Source organism: Petromyzon marinus, chromosome 27, assembly GCF_048934315.1.
Source record: "Petromyzon marinus isolate PM22_M1 ecotype Great Lakes invasive population chromosome 27, UKy_Petmar_22M1.pri1.0, whole genome shotgun sequence".
Taxonomy (NCBI): Eukaryota; Metazoa; Chordata; class Hyperoartia; order Petromyzontiformes; family Petromyzontidae; genus Petromyzon; species Petromyzon marinus.
In genome coordinates, this window is record NC_133693.1 from 9,040,742 (window position 1) to 9,064,528 (window position 23,787).

The 23,787-nt window shown below is 43.2% G+C and overlaps 1 protein-coding gene across 1 annotated transcript in view; it reads left to right on the forward strand.

Moving 5' to 3' along the window:
• ADGRB3 (adhesion G protein-coupled receptor B3) overlaps positions 1-23,787 on the forward strand; it is a 174,946-nt gene that overhangs the window by 35,700 nt on the left and 115,459 nt on the right. The window contains exon 4 of the mRNA XM_032961547.2: positions 10,677-10,850. Within this exon, the coding sequence (XP_032817438.2) occupies positions 10,677-10,850 (174 nt within the window). The remainder of the gene's footprint in view (positions 1-10,676; positions 10,851-23,787) is intronic.

Sequence of the window (23,787 nt, forward strand, 5' to 3'; positions counted from 1 at the left end):
AACCGGTCTTGGCCACACTCTGCCCTCCTATGCCAACCTACAATGACCAGTACAGTGACGTGTGGTCAAAACAACCTCAATAGCCAACACAGCCTCTTTGTCAAACTACTGCTGGGTTCCATGGCCTCCTCACACTTTGTCAGACTATGGGCAGGGGTCAGCAAACCTGCGGCTCTGTAGCCGCGTGCGCCTCTTTCAAGAACCGCTTTGTCACGTTGTTTTTTTAAGGGTCCACCGTCTCATATTCACCACATGCATTGCGGTTCTTGAAATGCATGGGTTGCTTTTTAACCGAATTTTGAAAAAAAATAGATCTTGTTGTTGTTTTGGTTTCCGACCAAAATCAAACTCAGCTTGCCAGGGTCATAGCCCAGTGTGCTAACAACTGCGCCATCGCTCGCTCAGAGCGCAAATATACAAGTGCAAATTGCAGGGCAGTCCAACTTTCATCATTATCTACACATAGACGGCAGGACACGATGACAGACAGCTATAGGTAGCAGCAGATGCCACTAAACACCAACACAAATGAACAGCTGCTGGAATTGCAACATTGTTAGAATTGTTTAGATCATTAATGAAACGGTGAGACCACTGATTCCTCAAATTAAACGACAAAAGTGACCTGTCAAATTTTTCTTTTTATTAGAAACCTGCACTGCGCTTTAGACTATTTTCCAAATGCAGTGGCATAATAACTAGGCTCCAAAGTCAAAGACTACAGGGCCAGTGCAGAGTTTCGTTGCTTTTGTCAGGTGTTGCTTTGAAGGTAATTGAACGCCGGCAATGTTCCAAGGCCTTTGATTTGATGCATCTGGAAACACGCTCATTCCAAACGCGGCGTTTTTGCAATCCCGCAAAGCACGCTACGTAGCTTCCCGCTACACCTTCCCTCTCCCGCATCCTGCAACGTGGACCAAAGAGACCGGTCTAATAGAACGCATTAAATAACGACTCAAACAAAAAATGGATCATCAACAACGCACGCAAACTCTTTTGCTTGTGGGCTGCAATACAACGGTCGCTTGGAGGATTCTGCTTGAGCAGGGAGGAGGAGAGGAATACAAAAAATGCGCTAGCCACAGAGCAGAGACTGATTTAAGCTCCTGCTGCTGAATCGCAGAGAAAAGCAGTTTTACTTTGACACGTTGACAGGTTTTCAAAATTACACGTGTTTCCACCCCCCCCCCCTTCCCCCTGCTTTCTTCTTGCATGAGAACTTGGAGGTCACAATGCGTTGCCGCAGAATGCATATTTAATGCGCCTCTTATAATTGAAAGACAAATGTTTCACGGCCCACCCAGGCACTCGCTATGCGCTCCGTCTCATCAATCCATCGCGGGGAGAGAGGAAGCAGATTTCATTCAGAACGCAGATGAGAGGGCCGCGCAGATTTGTATCTTTAACGCACGTACATCCTTAAATAAAAGGCATTGGTAATTAATCATTGCATAGCGCTCGTGTTAATTGGTTGTTAATTGTCAATATCGAAAATTAAGGCCCATTACCCTTTTATCACTGCTGGTGGATTTCTTCATGAATGTACGTCTCGCTCGGGATACGAAGGCGGTTGGCCGTAGTGCTGGCCATCTAACCCCTCGTGTGCCTTGCCGGCCTTCATAGGTGCTGGCCAACTGCACTTTCCCCAAAAGTGTCTTAAGGCTACACGGGGATCTTTGTCCTTTGCATTAGTAAATACAGTGGGTTCCACGTACCGTGCAATCAAGTATGCATTACAACATATACACAAACATGACACACCACACTAAAAAAAAATGCATTGATTACATTGAATTAAACTATTAACTGAATCTCTGATGGAATACAGGATTGCATTTGATAAAATTTTAATATTGCATAAACAATTGTGACGTGCTGTGTTTTTTGATTCCATATTTAAAAATAATGATTGATCTTGCCATTTAGTTAAATATTAATTATTCTTGATGTATTTTTCACGAATTACAGCCTTGCTTATGTACAGTATAGCAGTAAAAGTGAGTAGCATAATGCCATATTTGAAATTGTACTGTGCAGTATTTGAATAACTATCACACCGTTTCCTTGATTTGAAATTCTACTAAAAATAAAATAGCATCCTTCAATGCAGTACCTCTTTGACGAACACGTATTTTAAAGTTGCCTCCATTTACATAACACTCGGACCAAGTCAACCAATGCATTTGCAATCAAATATTGATACACGAATTATTATAATGATTATAATCATGGTTGTGGAGTATTTCTATTATTTTGTGTTCTACTCAAGTTCATTTTGGACAGAGGTCATCATCTATTTTGGCTTGCGAGCCAGTAGTGAAATGTCCACATTTATATGCCAGGGGCCAAGTTTATCCATAGAGCAACCAGTTGGACATCCCACCAGGGCTTGAACTCGCCAACCTTTCGATTGTGAGCAGAGTTCTCGAACCGCAGTGCATCCCTTGCCTGTTCGGCCGAATGAAATCGTCACACTCAAATGCATGTCAACATTCATTACATTCCTGAGCTCAACTGTCTTTAAATTGACATCACAGGATTGCAAGGGAAAGCTCCATTTAGTTGTCCAATGCGCGTGTTCGTTTCATACGTCAGCAATCAGAGTTTATTTAAACATTCAAGGTCCTACCTATAAAATATATTGCACCACCTGCACAAGGGTTCCAAACAGGACGTGTCTTAAATAAAGTTAACTGAAATTCGAATTTGTAGTCAGGAGTTGTCACGTGCTACCCTTCGTGTGACATATGTATTGCACAGTAAACAACTTCCATACATTTGTATTAAAATTTTACTTATTATGGCACTTTTCACAAACTAGCACTCATTGACCTCGTAGCTTTAAGAAAAAAAAAACACAATGCAACTGTGATTGGTCAAATATCCAAATGTTAAAACATTGTTAAAACTCTGCTGGACCTTCCTGAAAAGAACAATATTGGGACTTGGGCTTTCCTGGGTAAACAAGCATCATGATGACAGCAATCGTGGTGATGGGGTCTGTTGGGTCTGGACTTGAGAGTTCAGTGCTTTGCTGCAGACCACTCATCCGGATGCCATTGCAAAGAAGATGTTGTGAGTGTACGTTATTGGCGTATACCTGTGCACAACATGATCTTCCGGGTGAGGCATTGTGCCACATGAATGCTTCGCGTGCGCAAGTCTAGCGCTGCTTCACGTCCGTGACACCATGACTTATGGGAGCATGTGGCCGTACAATGATCAATAAATGCCAACTCGCTGCATTGCAAAAGGACATGAGTCTTTGAAGTAAAATGTGTGTGTGTTTTTTCATTCACAATTTTTTTTTACTTTTCTCTTTCATTCATCTTCATTTCTTTCTCCTCCCGGTTGGAGTGCCAGATTCAGTTACAGATCAAAACTCGATTCCATTATCGGAGCCCTCCCCGACTGACAGAATAACAACATCTGGGCAAGAAACATTTTTGGAAACAAGGCAACCACAGGACTCTTGCCTGTGACCAATACAATACATTTATTTTACCAGCCTCGCAAAAGGCCCTGTTTGAAACTGTACGGTCGAGTAAAGTGCATGTCCTTCTCTGTCACAAGTGCTGGCTTGGCATAATTTAGTGCAAATACCATTGTAATCACTGGTGAATTGGGTTGGGACTATCACATTCAGTGCACATGGAAACATTGCTTATGGCGTGGGTATACAGAATGTCTTATCCTAGGTGCCAGAAGGTGACTTTAGCTGTAATCCATCTCATATTTCTCATCACTCAATGTTTTATAAGTAATGCAATGTAATACTTTATTGGATATTTTAACGGTAACCCAATATTATTACCCGATTGATGTTGTGAATCCTCTCTTCAAGACAATGGACAGTATATGTATGGTGTAGGTTTAACCTAGGATGTACCAACACTATACTATGATTGTAACATGACCGATGTGCATTGGTTTCTTGCTGTTCTTGCAATGACCCACGCTAGTGCTGCGACGATCATTCTTCCATTTTAACTGTTTCAAGATCAGTTTATAAAGAAAGCAATCAAAATAAGCCAATCAACCATTACAAGGAAAGCAGGGATGTAATAATTAGCTCCTCTCACGATGACTTGTGATTCATTATTATAATTAAATTAACCAATAGGGTTTTTTTTGTAACGCTTTCCAACAAAGATAATTCGCTATCTCTTTCCATCCGTTACTCTGCATTAGGATGATCCAAAACGCACTGAGTAGCAGCGAAGTTTGTGCTGCTACTCTGGACATACTCCAGAGAAACCCCTAGGCAAATCAATCAAAGGGTTGCTCAACAACAATTGGCAACACAAAAACAGCGATAATGAAGAAACCTTAAATTTCGATTTAAAGCTTTCGTGACTGCAAGGATTCATCTTCTTGGTTCTTTCGGTAATCATGTAGAATGAGAATAAAACAATAAAACAAACTAAGACAATAACATTCTCACGACGTTTCGGCCACAACACAAGTAACCTTCTTCAGGTGAAGGAACAGAACTGTCGGGTCGACAGCGCTTCAATGAACGCTGCTAAGATTCGCAGCGTCTAATTTCTGACTTTAGCACCCTGCTGATCCAACACTCTAACACAGCTATTTCAATGCTAAATTCTCCTGTTTGATATGAAAACTCCTTTGTCAAGGCTCTTTACTTCTCCCACCTAGCTTAAAAGACGCTGCGAATCTTAGCAGCGTTCATTGAAGCGCTGTCGTCCCGACAGTTCTGTTCCTTCACCTGAAGAAGGCTACTTGTGTTGTGGCCGAAACGTAGTGGGAATTTTATCGTCTTATTTTGTTTTATTGTTTTATTCTCATTCTACGTGACTTTACCGAAAGAAGCAAGAAAATGAAGAAACCTTTTTCGATCAAGGTGATGGCATCACCAGCCGTGTACACCTCTCATTCCCCCTTCCAATGGACGTCTTTGCGTGTGATGTCGATCTCCCAGTGTCGCACCTCATGCGCCTGTGTGACGTAAAACTCATCGTGCAGCTTTGAAGGTGCAGGTCAATCAGTTTCAAAAGAGAATGCATATATTATCCGAGCGTGTTTTGTTTGCATGTTCACCACAAGTACGTGTGGTAAATGCAGACTTGATTCCTTGCAAAAAGGTTTCTATTTGGTACTCTTTGGTTTTTTCGGTAAAGTCACGTAGGTAAAATTAAATAAAAGTAAATTAAATCACGACGTTTCGGAGGCAACACAAGCTTCCGTCTTCAGGTGGAACAGACACAGCAAAAATTCGCTGTATCAAGTGAACAGCTCTGGAATACCCGAGATTATATACAGGTTAAGGAGGGGGGGGGGAGGAGCCAGGAAGGGGCGTGGGTGGGGAGGGGAGGGCTAATTTAAGCCGCCTTTTGTTATGCTGCAGGGGGTTCGGGGGGAGCGGTGGTGCACTGCAAGAAAGCGGGTACAACACCCTTTTGTTATGCTGCAGGGGGTTCGGGGGGAAGGCGATGGCGTGCTGAACGAGCACAGGCACCATCCTGGTATAAACGGAAACGGCTGTACAATTATAACCCAGCTAACGTTTGACTTGGTTGATGACATATTTCCAAAAGTTGCTCAATTTGAAACCATCCTCTCGGTTGAAGTTGTGTCTATGTTTGTATATCTGGATGGCTTCATGGACAAATCTTTGGTAATAACCCGGAGGTTTGCATAGTACTTTGGTATGACATTGTTTTCTCTGATACCAAAGTACTATGCAAACCTCCCGGTTATTATCAAAGATTTGTCCATGAAGCCATCCAAATATACAAACATAGACACAACTTCAACCGAGAGGATGGTTTCAAATTGAGCAACTTTTGGAAAGATGTCATCAACCAAGTCAAACTTTAGCTGGGTTATAATTGTACAGCCGTTTCCGTTTATACCAGGATGGTGCATGCGCTCGTTCAGCACGCCATCGCCCTCCCCCCGAACCCCCTGCAGCATAACAAAAGGTGATTTTTACCCGCTTTCTTGCAGTGCACCACCACTCCCCTCGAACCCCATGCAGAATAACAAAAGGCGGCTTAACTTAGCCCTCCCCTCCCCACCCACGCCCCTTCCTGGCTCCTCCCCCCCCCCTTAACCTGTATATAATCTCGGGTATTCCAGAGCTGTTCACTTGAGGATACAGCGAATTTTTGCTGTGTCTGTTCCACCTGATGACGGAAGCTTGTGTTGCCTCCGAAACGTCGTGATTTAATTTAGTTGTTTTATTTTATTTTACCTACGTGACTTTACCGAAAAAACAAAGAGTATGAATCCTTGCAGTCACGCAAGCTTCAAATCTAGAATTAGTTTCAATTTGGTGTTTGAACATCCGAACACGTGTTTTATTGCCAGAAAGGGTTAAACCCATTATTTTTTTTCATCGCTTGGAAGGTATTGAACTATTGCCAATTTAATAATGTGTGCATGTTCACTATGCACGCTGTTAGGCTGGCTTAGAATGGGGATTATTGGCATGAGGAAATGAAACAACAGTTTAGCACTGGATCCGCCTTTCCATGGTGGTCCTACATCATTATACCTGACACTAGCTTGTTTGCCCGTCCTAGGGCCGAAGCTGTAATATTTACGCAAAAATTGAGCAGAGTTTAATTGTGTCTCGTGTAAATTTAATGGCAGTGAATCTTGCACGAGAGTATGTCGGCAAACAATTCACTGCGTTTCATTGCAGCACTGTATTAATGGCAGTGATTCTTGCACGAAACTACGTCATGAAACACTTCACTGCAGTTCACCGTAGCACTGTATATAACTGACCTTCAATTTGTTCAAATTCACTGCTCTGATACTTTATTCTCTTCTGATTTCGGTCGCTGGGGTTGAAATAAATTGGAAATCGATACAATATCTGGAAAATCACCGAAAAATGTCTATTTTACCATAACGTAGAAGCATAAATTAGACTTGCCTTTTGTCTCAAGTGCTGAAGAAATAAATAAAGACACCACATCCACTTTGTCGAATTATTTATTAGATTAACTTGCAATAAAGAAACGTCAAACTTAAAACGAATTTGCGAAAAATAATATTTCCGCTCGACCTTCTGCGTGAGAGTAAAAATCCACCTGCTCATGAATATTCATGACGGGGGGGGGGGGGGCGTGGCATGTGGAGTGACGTCACGAGCGTTACACACAAACAGACATTCTTGGCTCATATAATACCTGATATTTCTCAAATTCTACGGGCAGATTTATACCAAAAAAAATCATGCTGACAAAATACGGCGAGATGGATGTGGCGTGCGAAAATAATTCCACGGAACAACATTCCGAACCGTTCCGGTATAGAAAAAAATAAGCGTTGCCCATTTCCCGTGATCCTCCACCACAGCGCGCAGTGAGGTTTATTTCACCGCCCGTCACCTGTAATTCGTTATTCCTCAGCACTGCCAGCTTCTCTGAGGGCTTGCTGGCTTCGTTCATTGACAAGTCGCCCAAGCCGGTCGGCTAACCCGCACACAAATTTTGTAATGACATCGCCCCACCCACTTTTTTCTAACCTTGAACAGGTTTGAAGTTCAGCCATGCCTTCTGCATCCAATGTCACGTGCGCTCTGTTTTTTTGGGTATTTTATGCAAGCATTTACTTATTTTGAAAATGAATGATCATTCAGTTAATCAGGGGAGTATGAATGCGCATTCGTTACAGTTTCTGTCAATAAGCGTGAGTTGGCTTTGGGCATCCAACATGCCACAGCGTTTCTCAGCCAAAGTTTAACTCGTACCTTTCATTTTTCTTACTCATGTCATTTTAATCACTTAACTCTTTTTTTTTCCTTTCCCCGGCATAACAAATTGCTGATGCCACCGAATTTATTTCATTGAGTGTGACTTGAATAGCCTTAAAGTAAAGGCTGTTTATTAAAAATCCACGCTCAGCAAGTTAGCCAAGCTTCAGCCTTACTTTAAATTTAATTTTGAAATGTATTTTTAGTCTAAAACGTGGGTATGAATATTCTAAGAGCAGGCAGTGTTTATTATTATTGTTTAATTAAATACAACTTGCACGAAATTTAATTTAACTTGAAGCCTCGTAATTAATTAAAGGGTGCTGACTGTCCATCATTCCACTGGGGTGTGTGAAATTAGTGCTAGGTTGTGGGAAGTCAACAGTGATAGTCGTATTGATAGACCATAGTGATATGGAATTTGCACTGCTGCTTAAGGTCTCCAATTGTATTTAGCCTTACCCCCCAATGCTCATTTGAGTTGGGGACACTTTGCTTTGAGTTCGAATTTTTTTTTCATGCATATATTCACAAAGCTTAAATTAATCATTTCAATTAATCAGAGGATTACAAACCAATATGAGTGACCTTTATTATTTGGACCTCTAGAACAATCCCTGATGATATCCTACAGTCTATGAATCACCTCTGAAAACCTGGCTGACATGGGGGAAATGCTCCCAGAAACATTCCATGCGGAGACCGACAGACGTTTTTCAATGTTTAATCAACTTTGCAGTTTTAGTCTGAGTGTATGTCCGTGTACCTTATCCATTATGTCACACGCACAGTCTATTTCAGTTGACAGGAATTCACAGCCAATCGCGCATGAAAGTAAGACCTCTATATTTTTCTAACATGCGCATAATGTCGCTTTTGGTAAAATCATTAAAGATGTGTGGCAGTGTGGTTAGCGCACTTGAGTCACAATCAGAAAGTTGCAAGTTCAAACCCAGTTCTAAGCTCTATCAGCCAGGCCTCTGAGCCTTCTAAACCTTATTAATATTATACGATTATGTAAACACGCAGATATTATTGCACCACCTGTGAACACCTGTTCCATAATTGGAAACTTGAGAGCTAAAATCCCACTGGAGGTCGACACATCTAATCATTCATCCGTGGTCAATGAAGAAAGTCAGCAGTGGAGCCCTCATTACTCTGAGAGTGGCATTGTCTTTGTGCTGTTCGCCTTTTGGCGTCCTCTGGTCTGACACCGTTTTGAGACGAGGCTCAAATGAAAGCTGTCTCTGGTGTGGACCAATCAGTTTCAAAGACAATGCATATATTATCAGAGTACTTTTTTTTGTTTCCATTATGACTGTAGGTATTGTGGTTAATGCAGACATGAATCCTCGTAAAAAGGTTTCAGTTTTGTTGCCAGAAAAAAGGGGAAAAACCCTATTACATCTTAACACCTGTTTTGTTGCCAGAAAAAAGGGGAAAACCTATTCTCTGTGGATATTATATACAGATATTGGTTTCAACCATGGAAATGTGAAATTTTCACCACTCACTCAAGGCCGCGAATGAATATGCTAGCCATACCATTGCTCACCTGCACAGAGCAGTACTTTAACCTTGACTTTGACTTCGCAAAGCCAATCAGAAGTGCTGTAAAAAAACTATAACCGGATATTGCATTTTATTGTTGCTCATGATTTTATCACCAAACTATACTTGTGGCGTGTGAACAAATATATATATATGATGTGATCAGTCTACCTCTCGTGCCATAGTTTAATTCAGAAGTAATACATTTATGCAGCAATCATAATAGCAGTATAATTGATTACTCTATTTTAAGTGAAATGCAGCTGTCATGCTTGGGCACTTCTTTCTTTCCACAGTTGACCAAGAGCAATACTGCAGAAGGCAAATAACATGTCATTGGTGTTTCATGAATAAAGATGAACTGAAAACACAGTACCGTGTTTTCATATGGTGCTTTGTTATGCGTACCTTTGGGCCGCAAACAGAATACAACTTTGCACGCTTTCACCTTTACCTGTGATGGACTCGACTCGTAAGAGTGAGCAATCACAAATGTTCAGAGTTACTTGAAATTATACAGAACGAGTTGCATAACCAAAGAGAGACGAACTTTTGCTATTTCAAATACATTCTTATTGCCATTAATTATTTATAGAAAGTATCATTATTATATATTTGAACATATTGGCTTTTTTTTTGAAGCACATTTTTTACAATTATGATCTACTTTCCCGCGATTCGTAACCCCGGTTAGAAAATCTTGCGCGGTGCGTCAAAATCAGTTCTCGTGATGTCGACGCAGTCGGAAGACGAATGTTACGAGCAGCTGAACAGGAAGCTTCACAGTCTGTTGCCGTGTAGCAGCACCAAGCCTGATGATGATTGGCTGCTCCGTCTTGCAAAGGAAGATTTGACTCCTCGTGCCCTAGACTTGGTCGGACGGTTCCTCGATTCATTTCCGGGATAGTTTCTTGGCGGCCGGTGGCATCAAAAGACGATGACTCGTGCCGCACGTTCGAATGGGAAAGCAGCGGTTGAATTAAGGCGACTTCTGATGGAGAGTCTGCAACTCACTCAAAGGGAACAGATACAGCGTCAGACTGTTCTGTGAGTACCGGTGTGTTATGTTGCATCAGTGTGCCCCCAATACGTCAATTTTTCCATACCTTTTAGTGTGTGTGTCATCTCGGTCAGTCAACCTGTGGCATCTGGGTCTGCCCCGTGACCTCCTGCCAGCGGGCGTTCGACACTTCACGTGGCCTCAGGGTGCACATAGCCTGGCACAAGCGTCGTGGTGATGTCACCACCACTTAGTGGCGAATGGCGGTTGTTGTTGTTGAATGACTGGTGAGAGCGTATCCCCTTTCCTGATTCATCTCAAATGGCAAATATGGTCATGATTATGACAATGAGAACGACGTTGATGATCACGACGACGATTTCTATCATCTAGGAGGAGAGCAGGATCAGCCCCCGGGTGGGGGTGGCAAGGAGTGGTCCGAGTGGAGCCAGTGCTCGACCACGTGCGGCGAGGGATCACAGGTGCGCACGTGGGCCTGCGTCCCCAACCTCTGCAATGGCACCCTGCGCGAGCAGCGCATCTGCAACAACTCAGCGGTCTGTCCAGGTGAGGCCCGAGATGATGAATGTGACGCACCGTCACCTCGTCTCCGGTGAAACGGGCAGGTGGTGCGGCCGTGCCCAGGCCAGCCGACTCCGCGGTTTAGCTCGCAGTCCCGGGAGACATCCACAGAGGGTTTATCTTTCCTTCCCAGGATCCATTGTACCTGCGACTGAGCGACTTGGATAAAACAGTGTTGCGTGCGTTTTGGCTGCGGATCATCCGTGTGCGTGCAGTTTAATCCAATGGACGATTTTAAAAAGCATCTGTCTCTTTTTCACACAATGCATGTCATTGTGAACGTTAGAAGGTTGGTACTTTTTGGGCGTTTAACGATTTGGTGTATATTCATTAATTCGTTCATATTGAGTCTCACTCTTGCAATACAGGCATCGAACGGTATGTGTGAGAATCGATTTTTGTATTTTGTAGACAATATGCTATTAAATTACATTTCATGGCATTCTGATATGTAAGTATGTTGAACTTATTTCGCACCGTACGTAGCCATCCATGCTAATCGGAGGTGCAGGGAAAGAACCACAAACTGCACACATAAATCAGTTCTCAAGAAATAAGTTTTCGATTGATATAAAAAGTTAAACAAGCAATACAATAAACAACACAACACATGGAAAGCTAGTGCAGTCAATAGAATAAAAGCATGTTACTCTGCAGAGTGAACCCAAGCGTTGAGGCAATCATGTCTTGAGAGGTGCTACCGTATAAACCAGCTGAGCGATCCACAGGCGAAGGTCGATTCAGCGAGGGACAGTCAGGCGGAACGGAGGAACATGCAGGCCCCTCCGGTGGATCCCACCACTTCAGCTGGGCCTCGCGCTTCTCTACAGCAGGCTGGGGTTGGTTTGTGATGGCACAGGCAGGCTGAGCAGTGGGGCACCCCCAAGATAAGATCCTCCAGTGGGGCGCCGTTTCTCAAGTCGAGCTTGAACGACCCTCGGGTTATGAAGGACGTCGTCCACCGCGTGAACACGTGCGGCCCATCGCATTGCGTCCACGGTAAGGGGCATCCAAGTCGGACAACCGGCGTGAATGTAACGCTCTCAAAACTTCCAGCTGTCGAGAAGATGATGATGATGATGATTATGATGTTACGGCAAGGTCGGATTGGTACTCGCCAGTCGCACTGCGGGTGCAGCAGTCTGCAGTCGGCGAGGCGAGGGCTTCTAAGATCGGAGACTGGGTCTCATATGCCACGTGGCCCTGGGAAGTTGCAGCGGTTGATAATGCACAGTAAATGAGGAAGTGAGAAGAGAATATGAATGCAGTGGTCTGAGAAAAGACAAAAATAAATTACGAATTGAAGGCAGGTAGCTGAAATTAGTCCTACGAAGTAAAAATGGCTGGAAATCAGAAGAGAGAGGGAGCGTGAAGAGATGGGCCAATGCAGGCTGATGATGTCGCTGAAACTCCCCGTCTTGACAATGTTTTTAATCCTGGGGGAGACGATGCGGAATACAGCAGCTTATTCCTGTTACACGTCTTAGATAGCTTCAGGGCTATAATTTTTCCATTATGGCAGTGCGCAGGATTCTGTAGCAAACAGCTGCTTGCGATTTCTTCAGGGGTATCACAGCCCAACATAAATATGAAGATTAATATGAACCAAATTACAATCAAATGTGCTACATAGTTGTAATGTACAGTAATTGCCTAAGTATCTCTTATGAATCAGATCATGCTTTAGCTATATCTTGTAATATTATGTTCGCTAACAGTGGCTGTCTGTTCTACGAATTAAGGTGCCTGCCATAGAACTGTAGAATTTCCACAATTTGCTCGGGGCTATCGATGCAGACGGAACTGCTGCCCCGTGCATATTTTAAGATGGAGTCTTTCGTTTTAATGATTCATCGTTTGGTAATTAGGTTTTTAAGCGTTTTTATTCTATATAAAATTTTTGCAGTAATGAAACTAGCCTGTTGGCTCGGTTCACAATCGGTGGGCTTGCGAGTTTAAATTCTGACTCGGTTGACTCGGTCCATCATCCCCTCCCCGGGACGATAAAACAGGTACCACTTGAGGAAAAGGCAACCGTGGTTGCCTTACGGACAGACTTGAATCGCCTCTTAGAAATGTGTATTCACCACCACTGGCTCACTACCTCATTCCTTATTTGAGCAGCAGGAAATCACTTTTGACGGGTTTTTTTTTGTGGTAATCAGCTGAGGCACCATAATGTATTTCCTTGAGATTTGAGGTCAGTCCCTCCGTCTTTTTGCAAATAATACATCCAGTTTCGCAGTGCCTCCCGCTGAAGGTTTTAAATATCCCTCTGGGATCCAGACTTCTCCTTTAATGTCACCGAGTTATTTTATGAATGTGCACAAATGGCACTAGAGGGGAGGACAAAGCCTCCTAAAAATGAATTGCCTCGGGCCGTATAGTTGCAGAATGCCAGATAAGGGCCTCTCTAAGGTGGCATTAGTCATCAAACACAGAGGGAAACGAAAACAATTCAGGCCACGGGTATGGCTGAGGTCACGTGAACGTTTATTTGAAAGGAGGAAAAAAGTTGGATTTGTCTTTGACTGACCTTGGCAGAGAACCTTGGATAAGGATAAATGGTACAGTATACGTTCATTGTCATGCAGCACAAGTCATGCATGGTATATGAATGTGAATAAATAATGACGGTGATGATGTTATAAACAGTCTGCATGATACATTATCGTATGCAATCATGTATAATCCCATTTGTATGTGAGAGTTATTTATAGCTTTTTAAGGGGTCTTATTGATTATTGTGTTGGAGGTGAATGATGGGCCAGAAAACAAATGCGTGTATTATAGCAATGCTATTTTAAAATTACAAATTCTAAGTACTTAGTACTTAATACCAAAGAAAGAAAAAGATCCCCGTCGAGCCATAACAGACTGTAGGGGCAAGTGCTGTCAGCGAGCACCTATGAAGGCAGGCACGGCACACCAGGGAGTGGGTGGCCAACACCACGCCCAGCCGCCTTTGTCTCCCCCAGTGGCGATGTTTACACCACCGCACCAGGTACTCATTTGAGGCTGAGTCGATCTAGGGGGAGGCTCAGGAGCGGTTCAGATGATGAGGTTATTTCCCCCCCGCCCCCAAAAAAAAAACGGACTACAAATACTGAATAGTGCGCAAAGAAGCGTACAGAGGCGTACGCCTGGAATTACATCGAGATAGAAAGATACAACATTGCATTTCAGAGTTGTACGCAGGCGAATTGCATGATTCGTTCAGGTCAGTAAGTGGGGCTTGGACACGTAGCTCGGAGGGTGGATGGCCCGATGGACATTAAAATCAAAATGGAATGGCAGTCAAGGAATGGAACGCTTCTTCTGTGAGGGACGGTCCACAAAGGAGGTGCAATGTTGTAATGGGTTTGTGCAAAGATACTCAGTGGAGTATACATTGCAGGGTAGTATGAGTTGGTGGCAGCAGTGGAGTAATCTTGGCTGATGATGATGATGATGGTGTTGCTTTTACATGGGCCACACTTTAATTGGATGTACTAACTTGTTTCTGCCTTGACCTGGTCTGATTATGCAGCTGTTTTGCAGCCAGAAGCAGAAGTTATTAATAATGATTAATAATTATTCATCATTGCTGCTGTGGAGGTCATCGGAGGCCATCATTACCGAACAAATAAAAACCAATTGTGTTCTCTCATTCAAATTGTAATAATTTTTAGGGGCGCAAAATTAACGCTCTTTGTTGCAAAAATGTTTAAAATGATAATTATGATTGCAGCTGTGTGTATTAGCTCACTGTGGTGATGGTGGTCTGGCTGCAGTGCCTCTTTTTCAACATTGAGCCACGTGATTGTTTGTCTATGCAGAACACGTGTGACCCGGTCTCCGTGGTGATGTGCCACATGCATGGTGGCTTGTTTTGTGTGATTGATCAGTTCGTCAGCTCTTTATGGACATTAATGTTCGTTAATTATTAATGAGATGGCCCAAAATCCCAAAAATTGAGACTTTGTGAGATTTGTTTTGATAAGTCACGATTCAAGTGGTGTTCTCAGCCAATACTGTTGGATGTTATTGTCTCCTTGCTCCTGCCAAAATTCGCCAGTTCCTCCACACACCCCTTGTGGGTGGTATCTGCCTTCATAGGTGCTCGCGAATAGCACTTGCCCAAACAGTCGCTTAAAGGCTACATGGGGGGTATTTTTCTTCGTTTATTCATGCACTAAGGCACATTCTGGCAAATTGCCCGATGATGCTGGATGTAATTATCAGCGAAACGTCGTACTCAAAAATTGTAAATGTTGTGGATTCACTCTTCAACACACCGGTGGGCTAAAGTAGTGAACTATTTTGTCTTTTGTCAACGTGACACTTTTTTACTGATTGGCCGTGTCGGGTGGTGGAGAGTTACGACACATTTATAAATAACGCGACTTAACCCAAAAACCTTTATTATGACTAAGACAGTTAACGGTTTCACTCTACATGTGGCTCAAATAATAAGGGTGCCTTGATCTTTCATAAATTGTTTGCTACCAAACTCACATAAACTGTAATAGACACACCCTGCGATGGGTTTGGCATATATGGAATATTTCCAAGTCTTGAGGTTGCATTTGATTGCCAACAATATATTCGTTTGCAATTGGTAACAACTGTAAGATTATATTCTTAGTTTTTTCGGTAAAGTTGTTTTATATATATTTTGTTATTTTGTTGTTTCTCTTCAACGTGACTTTACCGAAAAAACTAAGAATATGAATTACTGCAGTCACGAAAGCTTTAAATCAAAACTGTAAGATTAACAACTGGTTTGCTTTTTACCCCAGCTTGAAATGTATTACTGCACGATAACGCGAAGAAAAGTAGGACATCAAATATAACATAGGATTACGGTTAATTGAGAGATCCATTATTAGTCGAATATACCCCATTACGAATTATCTGCTTCATAACTCTTGCTTTCTAGTTATCCTGCTTCCAAAGCGCAGTACGTACCAAAGACAGAAGGCCCGTATGCACAGGCATTCATCATTTCCAAAATAAATAAATAATTTGCCCAAACTCATAAAACCCAATGGCCCTAAGCCTCTTGGGACACCTAGCACCATACAATCTCAATAGCTGCACGGTGCTAAGCCACTTAATGCACATCTGGCAGCACAGAGCCCAGTGTCACGAAGCCAACTCATGTGTATATCACCCACAAAGCTTATCGGCACCAAGCCACTCTTTACATTTAAGCATCGTCTAACCCCACCGGCGGTAAAGCATCTCCACAATGTTTAGTTCAATGAAATTGATTTGCTGCTAAAGGCCTTCGCATTGTGTTTGTATCCTATACGATGCTATGTATTGGTTATTTTTATTGGTTTCACGCCGAAACTTAGTTAACCTAACGAAAATAACATTATTTTTTATTCATAAGAGGTTTTTTTTTTTTGGGGGGGGGGGGGTTAGACCGACACAGCCAATTAGTAACGTTTGTCACGTAAACACAGCACGCTAATTCCTTAGTAGTACAGCACACCGGTATGTTGGAGAGTTAATCCGTAATTTTTCTTACATTGAGTCAGCTTGAAGGGCATTGCTGCTGAAATCCCATCAGAGCTGGCCGTCCGGCTCTGCGCTGCACTGAGACAATGGAGCACAGTTGCCCTCGCTGTCCATACGCCATATAGTCCCATGCATCTCAACGAATGCCGCTAAATCACTTTGCGCGTTTAGCCTCGTATAACCCAATGATGCTCAACCACTTTGTACGTTTCACATTCAGAAAAAAAAAACCGCACACCCAGAATTCCTAATGCGATTGTTTCATTAAGCATCACGCAAACGCACTATTAACTATATTGGCATGGCTGGCAGCATATAACTAAATGGCGCATTGACGGTAAACTACTATGTACAAATAATGACAATCCAATGACATTAAACCACCTCGGAATGCTCATCGGCATCGGTCGCGGAGAGAAATGTTGAGGTAAGGGGCCGTCCATAAATGACGTCACGCACCTAGGGGGGGGGAGGGGGTTAGCCATTTGTGACGATGTGTGACGAGGGGGGGAGGTTTGAGAAATGTGACGTCACATCAAAATGCGCAACTTTAAATAAATATAGACAACACGTTCTACTTATATTCTTAGCTCTTTCGGTAAAGTCACGTTGAAGGGAAACAATAAAATATATATAATATATAAAATATAATATATATTTTTTATTTTATTGTTTCCCTTCAACGTGACTTTACCGAAAGAGCTAGGAATATGAATTACTGCAGTCACGAAAGCTTTAAATCAAAACGTTCTACTTAATTAAATAGACTTTTTAATAAATGTTTTCTCCTACAACATCAGAGTGCAGCGCCACATTAAATACGACAATAGTTTAAAGCGATTTGAAGCATGTTTTATTTTAAAAATGGAAATATGGTTTTGGGGGGCAGAGCTTTGTGATGTCATATTTGAGGGGGGGTGACGCCATGTGACGAGGGGGGGTAGGGAGGGGGTCAAAATCGGCTAAAATCGCGTGACGTCATTTATGGACGGCCCCTAAATGGGGAAATCGGTGATGCCACGTGAGGAGAATGGTGGCCATCATCGCCCCCCCCCCCCACTTCCAGACTTGGCTTTGAGTAGGAGAATGGCTTAATTTAAATAATAATAAATTACGTGTTGTTTTCAACACATACCTCTCACTGAAACAATAAGCAGTTGTTTGTGCTGCTCGTTGGTGCGAAACTCCGTGGCTGAGAGAGAAGGTGAACGAAACACGTCTTCACCTGAGGCAGGGACTCAAACCTGGAACTGCTTGCTGTATTCACCCTTTCCCATTCCGATGACGTTTCATGTACATCATTCCATTACGGTGACTCGGAATCGGAAGAAAAACTAAAATAAAATAACTTTCTCGGTCCAGAGACTCTCGCAAGGCCACGCAGGAGGGCGTGTGGCACAGCTAGGCACCAGCTGTTATAGAGTGCGGTCGTGTCGCTAGAGTTCTCTGCGGTGAGTACAATGTCTTTAAAAACAACGGCGCTCCACCTCTCTCTCTAAAAAAAAAATGAAAGCTGAGACGCTTGCGCATTCCCAACGGGGCGCCCACCCTGCAACTTGCAGACATCTCGGAGCGGGAAAGGGTTAACGTGAACCACGAGCCCTTTGGCTCAAGCCCACTTCGTATCCTCTCCCATCTCAGTCACCTCCTTTCCCGAGCTGAGGAGCCATTTGGCCTCCTCAGTTGTAAAATGGCGACGCCGCTCATGTATGGCGAGACAAGCGGCATGGTGTGTCACACCGTTATCGGCGTAGTACTCGTGGGGTGTTGGTTTTATTTTATTGTTGTTGCTACAACTTGTTTACCCAGGAAAGCCTCACTGAGTCTCAAGACTCTTATGCAGGAGGATCTTGCCAAATGTTTTCAGTAGGGGGGGAGGGGCGATGTTGCTCTGTGTGCAAATTCCAATTGACTAATTTGCAGGAAAATTCTTTAGCACTGGAAATATTTGTCCAAAATTATTTACAAATCAATGTTACGTGATATTTATCTCCAGGAGAAAACTGGAGAACCTGGAGTAAACCGATGCATAACAGGGGGAGAACATGCAAATTCACCGCAGAAAGGCGCCCGGGTCAGGGCACAAGTATTGGCATTGCACCACGCAGTGTATTAATTGTGTCGACATTGCGATACACTTTGCTCTTCAAATGATCCAACCAGATCTTAGACGTTAGTGGGCTGTTCAAGCAAGCCCCATCATTGATGTGTGCGTGTCAATGTTGTGTTGGTGCTCCAGATACTTCAGTCATTATGCTCCGCGGAACCAAAATGGCAAATGCTCATCCGCCATCCAGAGCGCACGCGGCAATCATAGGCATTCATAGCCACATCGTGGGAGAGAAGGCAAAGGTCCGGTAGAAATAGAACACTCCACAGGTAATCACCAACGCCTGTGATGTTCTGTGGCATACAAGTGGGGGGGGGGGGGTGGGTAAAAGGTACAGGGGAAGCCCTGTAATTGCTCGCTCTAGCCCAGTGCCAGACTAAGCTGGTGCCGGGACCTGTAGAATATGTTATAAAGGGGCCCTTGAAAATAAATAAATATTAAAACACAAATTTTTGCTTGCATAGTAAAGTATTTGTGTTTTTTTTCATTTGTTTATACAGACAGATAATACGATAAATCGCTAACCTTAAACACCCAGTCGTTCATAAAAGTTGAAGGTGGTAAAGTACTATAGTAATAGAGCAAGTGCAGAGTCACTGAACCGGAATTAATAGCTTGAAAGTATTTAGCGCGGGGCCCTTGAAAGTGCGGGGCCTGTAGCTACTTTTGTTACTAGCATAATCCGGCACTGCTTTCACAAGGACCTCCGCCATAGGAAAGGGGGGGGGGGCTCTAGAGTAAACCTCTGAGTGGGTATTTGGCCTACTCTTCCACGCTGGCCAGACATCGACCTAACTGTGGTAAAAGTTATTTATACTGCTGGGTGGACAGAAGGGGGGCGGAGTGGGGGGTGGGGGGGTGGACTTAATAAACTTGCCGACTGTTTCAACTGCGGCGCTGGAAGTTTGAGCTGGCGACCTCTGGATTGTAAGTGCAGTGCACTGACCATTTACACCATGGAATACAAGTGTGGCCAATGAATACATTGCCGAACAAAAGATATGTGCCTTACCCATTGTTGCATGGCCCATAATGTAACGTAGAATAATCATAACTCTTAGCTTCAGGGGCTGAAACGCTCACGCAGTGGATAGTTCATAACACTTTGTACCTGGCAGCCCGAGTTTAATTCCTGTCCATTGCTAAAATTGGATGATCGAGCATCTGATCTAGTCCTGTGACCCCGTTTCCCTTCACCAACCCGGACTAACCAGCGTGGTGATGTATGGTCAACGAATCTCCACAGCATGGAGAGACTTTCATCCAGCAGATGATTTAAAAAATATATACATTTTATTATTTCGCCAGAGAACAGAATACACCCAAGTGGATGACCACTGTGAAAATGAGATCAGTTGAAGGCAGAGTATCTCCCTGCTCAATCCAGCAGTGGAGCGGCACCGATCACCTTTGGTGGCCATCAGCCAGCGGTGGAACTCCACATTTCCAGGACATGGTCAGTCCCTCCAAAGGATGACCACCGTTGCGTTTTGTTGTGGTTGCAGTTGACGCTGAATAAAATGTGTTCTAGCCCCGGTTCTTTTCGACTGCCAGCCTCCCAGTGTAATCATTAAACAAAATGAGGCTTTGGCTCTTTTCCTTGCAAGAAGAGGAAATGCCCTTGCAAGCGTTGAACTCCATAAACCCACACTTCCCGGGTGTTGAGTTTACTATTTAATGTACTAACTTTTTCTTTGGCGCTCACTTTCATCAAATTAGAGCTCTGGATATAGCAACGTTCCAAAATTAAATTTGGGTAATTGTGGGTGAAATACTGCAGTCGTTGTACACAAGTTCTTCTTGATTGTCCTTGGCTCATTTGGGTAGTTCAGTACATGTTATACAAACCCTATACCCATTTGAGTAGATGGAAGGGGGGTAGGGGGGGCTTTAAATGTGTGCAAGGTGAGCTAAAGTGATATACCGATCGTTCTGAAATTATTTTTTTTGCACGAAATTGAAACTGTGAAATGAAATGAAAATGTTTTAATTTAAGGCCCCGCCTGCTAAGATGACGTTACTTCATGTACTGTAACATTGTAAGAAAAATGATTAAAATAAAATACCCAAACGAGCTCGAATACCTCATAAAATACGTCCTACATAAATTTAATGCCGCTATTATGTCTAGGTGGTGGTGTGACCCATTGCTGCCCAACTCACAATCGGTACGTTTATGTTCAATTCCTAGTGAGTGGTCAGCTCAGCCCATTCTCCCTCTGGTATGAAATAAATGCCCGTTTTTGTCATACGTTGTGGTACTGGTGCCTGGTATAGAAATGTGGACTGTATACCATCGGCTTAGTACCATCATCTTCAATAGGTACAGCACAGCATTCAAATGAGCGTTGATTTTTTTTAATAAACCTAAATGCACGTGTGAAAGGCAGCGATTATTCACAATCATATTCCTTAGACATGCGACGGTGCTTCGATTTATCGATTAAATTTTATTATTACATTCATGATAAACACAGCGAATCGTATGGTGTGAGGATATATTATATTTGATTTTTGTATTCAGTATGTAATCGGTGTACCTGACTTCTGCAACCACTATGGGCACTACATTCACCAGAATGCAAAACAACCAAATTGATTGTTTACGGAATCAACACCCCCTGAATTGTGACAACTCATTGAATCACAAGATGGTGTTAATTATTACACTCTTAGCGCTGATAATCATTTTTTTTTATTTAAAGGAAACGTATAGAACCTCAGACGAAAAAATGTAACCTTTACATTTATATATACTGTACGTGTTTTATCTTTTGACATTTCGACAAATGTGAGAAGAAGAAACACAGCAGTGTTGTTTTGTCTCGCTTAAGCGAAAGGCAAAATGCGAGTTATATAACTTGCGTAACAATGGGTCAGCACGGCAAATTTGCTATCTGCTTGGCTTGAACGGGTTTCTTAGCAGCCTACTGAGCTCATCTCCAAGCTGGAGGTCATTCGCCTAAAGCCTCCGTGACATGTCTCTTTCATAAAATGATCACTCGGATCCCTCGCACGTACCTGTTAGGTATACGCCCGCTAAGGAAAAGTCTGCATTGTCATCTGCCTCCGGTCATAACATATCCATCCTATGACCCCATTGCCAATTGAATGGTTAATTGCACCCATCTATTTTGCCCTGCAACCCTTAAAATTTAAAAACCGGTGATCTATTTACGCATTAAAGTGGAATAAGTGTCTCCCTGCTCAAACAAATATTGCGGCTGTACTGATCTCCACGATACTTGCAAGCCAGTGGTCGCCCAGTTCACTCTCCTGGCACGACAGCTGAAATTCCCTCGCATCTGTCCACTCGGCAGTATAAATAAGGTACACTGCAGTTCGTTGCTCAGCTGCTTGCGTGCGGTGGTGTAAATTGTGGGTATCCCCACCTCTTCTAAGATATCTAGCCAGCATCGAAGAGGAGGCCGAATGCCCTTCAGAGAGTCTTTCTAGAGATTCCTCGAGTGCCGCGGTGGCAAGATGTTAACTACTTCGCCTGCTATGCAGGAGGTCGTAGGTTCGATCCTGACGCTCATGCCTGTATATTTTAAGTTTGCATGTTCTCCCTATGGTCGTGTGGATTTTTTCTGGGTCCTCTCGTTTTTCCCTCCATATTTAGAAACATGCCTTTAGACAATTTGGCTGCTATACATTTCCACATGATAAGCCAATTCGTTGAGTGATCATTTGTGTTCCAGGTCGCTTATAAAAAAAAATGGGTATATAGCTCAGAGGGCCTTACCTGGTAAAATAAAACGTTTAATTTAGTTAGTTTAGTCTATTGAAGGCCCTTCTACCAGCAGTGTCTTTAGCAAGTAATTTCAGGGTAGGACCTTTACCTTTTATAACAATGGGTAACCCTAAGCCCCTTCCACATTCCCACAATGGCCTCATCGACCAAACATGGAAGGTGCCTGCCTCGAATCCAGCAGTTGGGAGGGCAAGGGTTGGTGGATGATGTAAAGTTATGAAACTCCCAAACCTATTGGGCTGTGATGTGGCCAAGAGATGGCTGTACAGCAAATTGAGTATCTGGAGAAATTCCACTTAAACAAAAGGATAATACTTAAAGGTCTGCACATATGGATTTACAAACCTACTTAGTGCACTGCCATCTCCTAGCCACCGTGCAGCCCAGTAAATCTCGGCGGTTCACACTTCTGGGTGATCCACCAACGCTTTCCTGTACAGCCCTGGGTTACAGGCGCCCGCTGTCCTTTACCCAGCCAATTATAACACTGCATTTGTCACATTCGGTGCGATATTGGGTGAGATCCCAAATACCACCATGATTAGCAAAATAAGCCATCGTTGGTTTTTCCAAGTGCATCTGTCAAGTGTGATCAATGGACTTAATGTGAATTATGTGGGAGCCCATTGATCAATCAGTTGGCTTTATTGGCAACATCTGACTTGGGCAGTCTGCAATACCCAGGATGTTTCATTATGCTAATCAAAGTGGAGTTTAATCAATTTAAACCGGGAGGCTGTTTACAGGATATGTGCATCTGCAGTTGGATAACATTCAACTTCCTGGCCTGTGTGTATTCTCACTTACCCACCCATACACAGTGAACATTTGTATACAGAGACTTCTCTACTTACGAACGAGTTAGGGTCCAGAGGTCTGTTCATAAGTCGATTTCTTCGTAAGTCCACCTTTACTCCTGTCGATTCCAAACATGTTGTATGGCATGTACACTAAACACGGGGAATGGCTTTAAAAGTTGTATAATCTCCTGTAGATGTAGAGGCCACTGGTTCTTCACATTCTGCAGATGTAGATGCCACCATCACCATCTATTGCGCGGGGGTTGAACTTACGACTCTCTAACCGAACAGGAAACTGAACATACAGACAGGTGTGTTCGTATCTCTGAAAGTTAGTAAGTCGAATGTTCGTAAGTAGAGGAGTCCCTGTAATGCTGATATTGTGACTATGACACGCCACAACTGGAACAGTGGATCGTGTGCAGGTGTGCGGTGCCTAAACGCTCATATTTCCCAGCCACTATTAACACTTAACGAGGGAATAGTGCTGTGATGGTCAGTGTGTTTGCTTGTGCTATGATTCCAATCACTTAGATTTGATTTCTAGCCATTCACAGCACCACTGAATCTGACCGTGGACCTCTCCTAGGTTCACTTGGCCTAGCAAAAAATACCTGGCATGGTTTGTTAACGTCAGTCAGTTTAATCAACGATTGCTAATTGCCCTTGTTCTAAAATTCAATTCAAATTGTCTCCATACTCCAACGAGCATTGGCGAGGTGCTACTATCCGTTGTGTGCCATGAACCAG